Raw genomic sequence first — 3389 nt, 5'->3', positions numbered from 1 at the left:
CGACGGGACTGGTGCCGGAGATCTTAAATAGGTGAGTAATTCGGCGTCCCATGATATTGTCTTCTTCTATCAATGCTACTTATCCATCCTTAAATACAATTACTGAACGACTGCTTAGTAATCTACAAATAAACAATAAATAACATATTATTATAAAATCAACAACGTCCTCTGTATTATTAATGTTTAGCGCCATTAACTACTACTTTATTTACTACAATTATGTGAACGGCCTAGAGTAAAGTTTCTCTAATCGCATCGCCCATTCTTTGCTTTCTCGGGGTCAATACTACCGAAGTCCGCAACTATTTAACGAGAACTGAGCAAAGGTAAACGTCGACCTATGAGAGTAGCAGCTGAGCTTGCGCAGCGTTTTACCTCGTGGACTGCATATCTCGATAAGCTCATTTTTTATTGGACTTGCGATACGAGTGTTCGGTCTCGTATGTAAATCATCATCGCGTGCTAAGAGAGCAAGGAGCCATAAAACCATGGAGTACGTTTATTTTTAAAGCGATTCCTGGAGCACCGGGGCGCGCCTCCATTCAGCAGTTCACGCGACATTATGTAAAAATTTAACGCTATGGTTATAATGCGAGCTTGAAACGACTTATTTCTCGACAGGAGAAACAAATAGACGCGGGAGTCGGAATTTTCGTTTAGCGAGCGATCGAGTCCCTGCGAGTCCGATCAATCACCGGCGAATCCCGCGCTCCTATCAATTAGCGCGATTTATCAATCCATTAATCGCCCTGAGAAGCGATCGAGTCCCGAGGGAAAGTCGGGCGCGCCTAGCATTGCCTCGGGAATAGGGAACAATCGATTCGGCCGGATAATGGCCGAAAATAGCCGAGGGCCCAAGCTTAGCAATGTTTATCTCTTCTCCTTTGCCGCCTCTTGCCGCGGAAAAAAAATCCAGTAACGGTTCTCGTTTGCCTCTTCTTCAGCCCACTCTCCCCAGCTGGATTCGTATTTATACGCGAAATAAGTAACGGCAATCGAGACGCCGATTCTGGGAACTGGCTTCCGCATACGACCGGAAGCTCGCCCGCCTAATTCATTCTTGTCAGCGCGTTTCCCGCGGGCCCGTGTCACATCTCTATTGTGCCAATCGATCATACGGACAGGAAGAAGCGGAAATAGGGAAGGGATCATGGTTTGCTCGGGATGCTGCGACAGAATAGCGGCTCGAGAATTTAAGAGAGCTTTTTGCCGATCGAACGTACCGGTCGATGCCTTCCCATCGTTAGTTTTTTACTGATATAATCTCGTACAATATCCTCTTTCGTTCTCTCCGCCGTCTTCATCGTCCGTATCTCGCACATCTGAGCGTCGCACACCGAGAATTCTCTTTATTTTTCTCGCGCAGTCAACGCTCCCGACGATCCAATGGCTTATCTCACGGAAGTATTTTCGTAGTGTGAGCAATGCGCTGAATGGGGACTCTTGAGAGGAAACGGCGGAATGCAAGCTCGCGTAAGCTCAAGTCAATCTTGGAACAAGTCGAGGGCAAGTTGAGAGAGAGAGAGAGAGAGAGAGAGAGAGAGAGATGAGAGAGAGAGAGTGAAAGAGAGAGAGAGATGAGAGAGAGATGAGAGAGATGAGAGGTGTGGTGGGGTGAGGTGATGGGGGGCGGGGGGGGGGGCGTGCACCTAATGATGTAATAGCGAGCATACGACGTGCGTGGCCTTACCGGCTAACTAAAAATTCAACAATGAACGAGGAGAGTTCTTCTGATGAGCCACTCCCCTCCACCCCACCCCCTTCCCTCCTGACACACCAGCCCGATGCTCGCCGATAACTGCTGCGTGGAATCACGCTTCCATTCGTCCTTCTCTCTCGAGCAAAGTCACGTTGGCTTTTGTTTAACGCCCGACGTCTACTGGATTTTCCCCCTCGGTCCCGCATATGCACATATGCATCTATCAAGGGAACAAGCGTCGTAATACGATGATACGATGCGAATGAAACTTTCATTTGTCTGGCAATTGATAAGCGGCGAAAAAGGTATTAGTCGTCGTTACCTTTTCGGTCACTTGCTGATATATGCCTCAACTCCAAAAACTTATCCTCCAATGACTGCGGCAATTGGAAAACTTCTATATCCCTCAACAATATTTTCTTAAAATTATTGTTTAACGACTGAACAGTACGATGCCTCATATACTACAAACATTAATTTATTCCATTTAATGAAAGGAGAGCCTTTCATTATGTTTACGGTTGTTTTATACTTACGCCTCTTGAATGCATGTCTTCCCAGACACAAAATCCTTTACCGCTGTGTATAACATCGTAATAATTCAAATACTGTATTATGAGCTTCATTTCTTGGCCGCAATAATTTCTCCTACACAAAGAAAATAAAAAGTTAAAACATAATCCGACCTTTGCCGCTACACCAAGTGTATGATGTTGCCAGCAGTTTGAGTTGAAAATTTATGAACATTTATATAAATTTAGCATTCGTCATTCGACTTTCTTTACAATATCAGTGCGGCAAGTCATGCGCGAGTAAGCCTGATTATACAAATTGATCTATCAATCATTTTTCAAACAAAAAATCATCCCTTACTTATAATTGTTATAATTTGTACATTAAATCATTGTCGAATCAGTCATAAATGTAAAGGCCGTCAAATTTTATGGTTAAAACTTTTTTTCGTCTTCTATTTTTCTATTTTATATACACTTACTGAAATAATGGATGAGCTCGATGCCCTAATGGAGCGAACTTGCAATCCTTGATCTTGCATTGTTGTTCACCAGGAACATCTTCTTTTAGATTGTTCCACCATAATTTCGACTCGCTATATAAAATCAATATATTTTTTATTAAATTATTTGCACTAATGTGGACATATAAATTTATATAGAAGGGTATTTTTTTTTTTTTTTTTTTTTACTTGCTAATCGGTACTAAAATTGAGGTTGTGCGAACTGGCTTTAAATTTTCAATTACGGCGCTCTCTGAATTTGAATCAGAATCGTCAGAAATCAAAATAATATCTTGTTCATGTGAAATGAATGATTCGCTTGTTTCATCAGATGCCATACTGTATTAAAAAATAAACAAATATCTGCAAAAGTACGTAAAAATTATTACAATATATAATTATGAAAATGCTATTAAAGGGCAAAAATTTTAATTAATGAGTCACATTAATGCAAGATTTATAAATAAAATTCTATAAATCATACTTTTTGCTCCTTTCTTTGCTTTTTTAAATAACATTTCTTAACGCTAAAATTAAAAGTAAAAAGAACGCGAATAAAAGGCATTGACCCTTTATGATTTTTACGTTAAAATTGCAAATTTTTTAACACCTGAAAAATTAATAAGCGAATGAAATTGTTATTTGATAAATAACTTTTTACTCCATTCTTTT

General features: G+C 40.5%; 1 protein-coding gene across 1 annotated transcript; it reads right to left on the bottom strand.

Annotated features, from left to right (window-relative positions):
• Positions 1-11: 11 nt before the first annotated feature.
• On the bottom strand, positions 12-3055 carry LOC105360436 (uncharacterized). The gene is made up of 5 exons (XM_011497331.1): positions 2907-3055; positions 2697-2810; positions 2239-2350; positions 2025-2166; positions 12-122 (listed from the first exon to the last, which is right to left on the bottom strand). Exons 1-5 carry the CDS (start codon positions 3053-3055, stop codon positions 115-117), a joined length of 525 nt encoding a protein of 174 aa, XP_011495633.1. The 3' UTR covers positions 12-114.
• Positions 3056-3389: the final 334 nt, after the last annotated feature.

This window comes from Ceratosolen solmsi, unplaced genomic scaffold (genome assembly GCF_000503995.2).
Source record: "Ceratosolen solmsi marchali unplaced genomic scaffold, CerSol_1.0 scaffold13, whole genome shotgun sequence".
NCBI lineage: Eukaryota > Metazoa > Arthropoda > Insecta > Hymenoptera > Agaonidae > Ceratosolen > Ceratosolen solmsi.
The sequence above is the reverse complement of the archived record's forward strand: the minus strand, read 5'-3'. Positions and strand labels throughout refer to the sequence as shown.

What these genes read in the sequence shown, in the direction of transcription:
- LOC105360436 (XM_011497331.1), bottom strand. Translation starts at nt 3,055, where the DNA reads ATGGCATCTGATGAAACAAGCGAATCATTCATTTCACATGAACAAGAT. An exon ending in CGAGCTCATCCATTATTTCA is followed by an intron (nt 2,351 to 2,696) that starts GTAAGTGTATAT and finishes TTCTTTGTGTAG; the next exon opens with GAGAAATTATTGCGGCCAAG. An exon ending in AAGACATGCATTCAAGAGGC is followed by an intron (nt 2,167 to 2,238) that starts GTAAGTATAAAA and finishes TAATGTTTGTAG; the next exon opens with TATATGAGGCATCGTACTGT.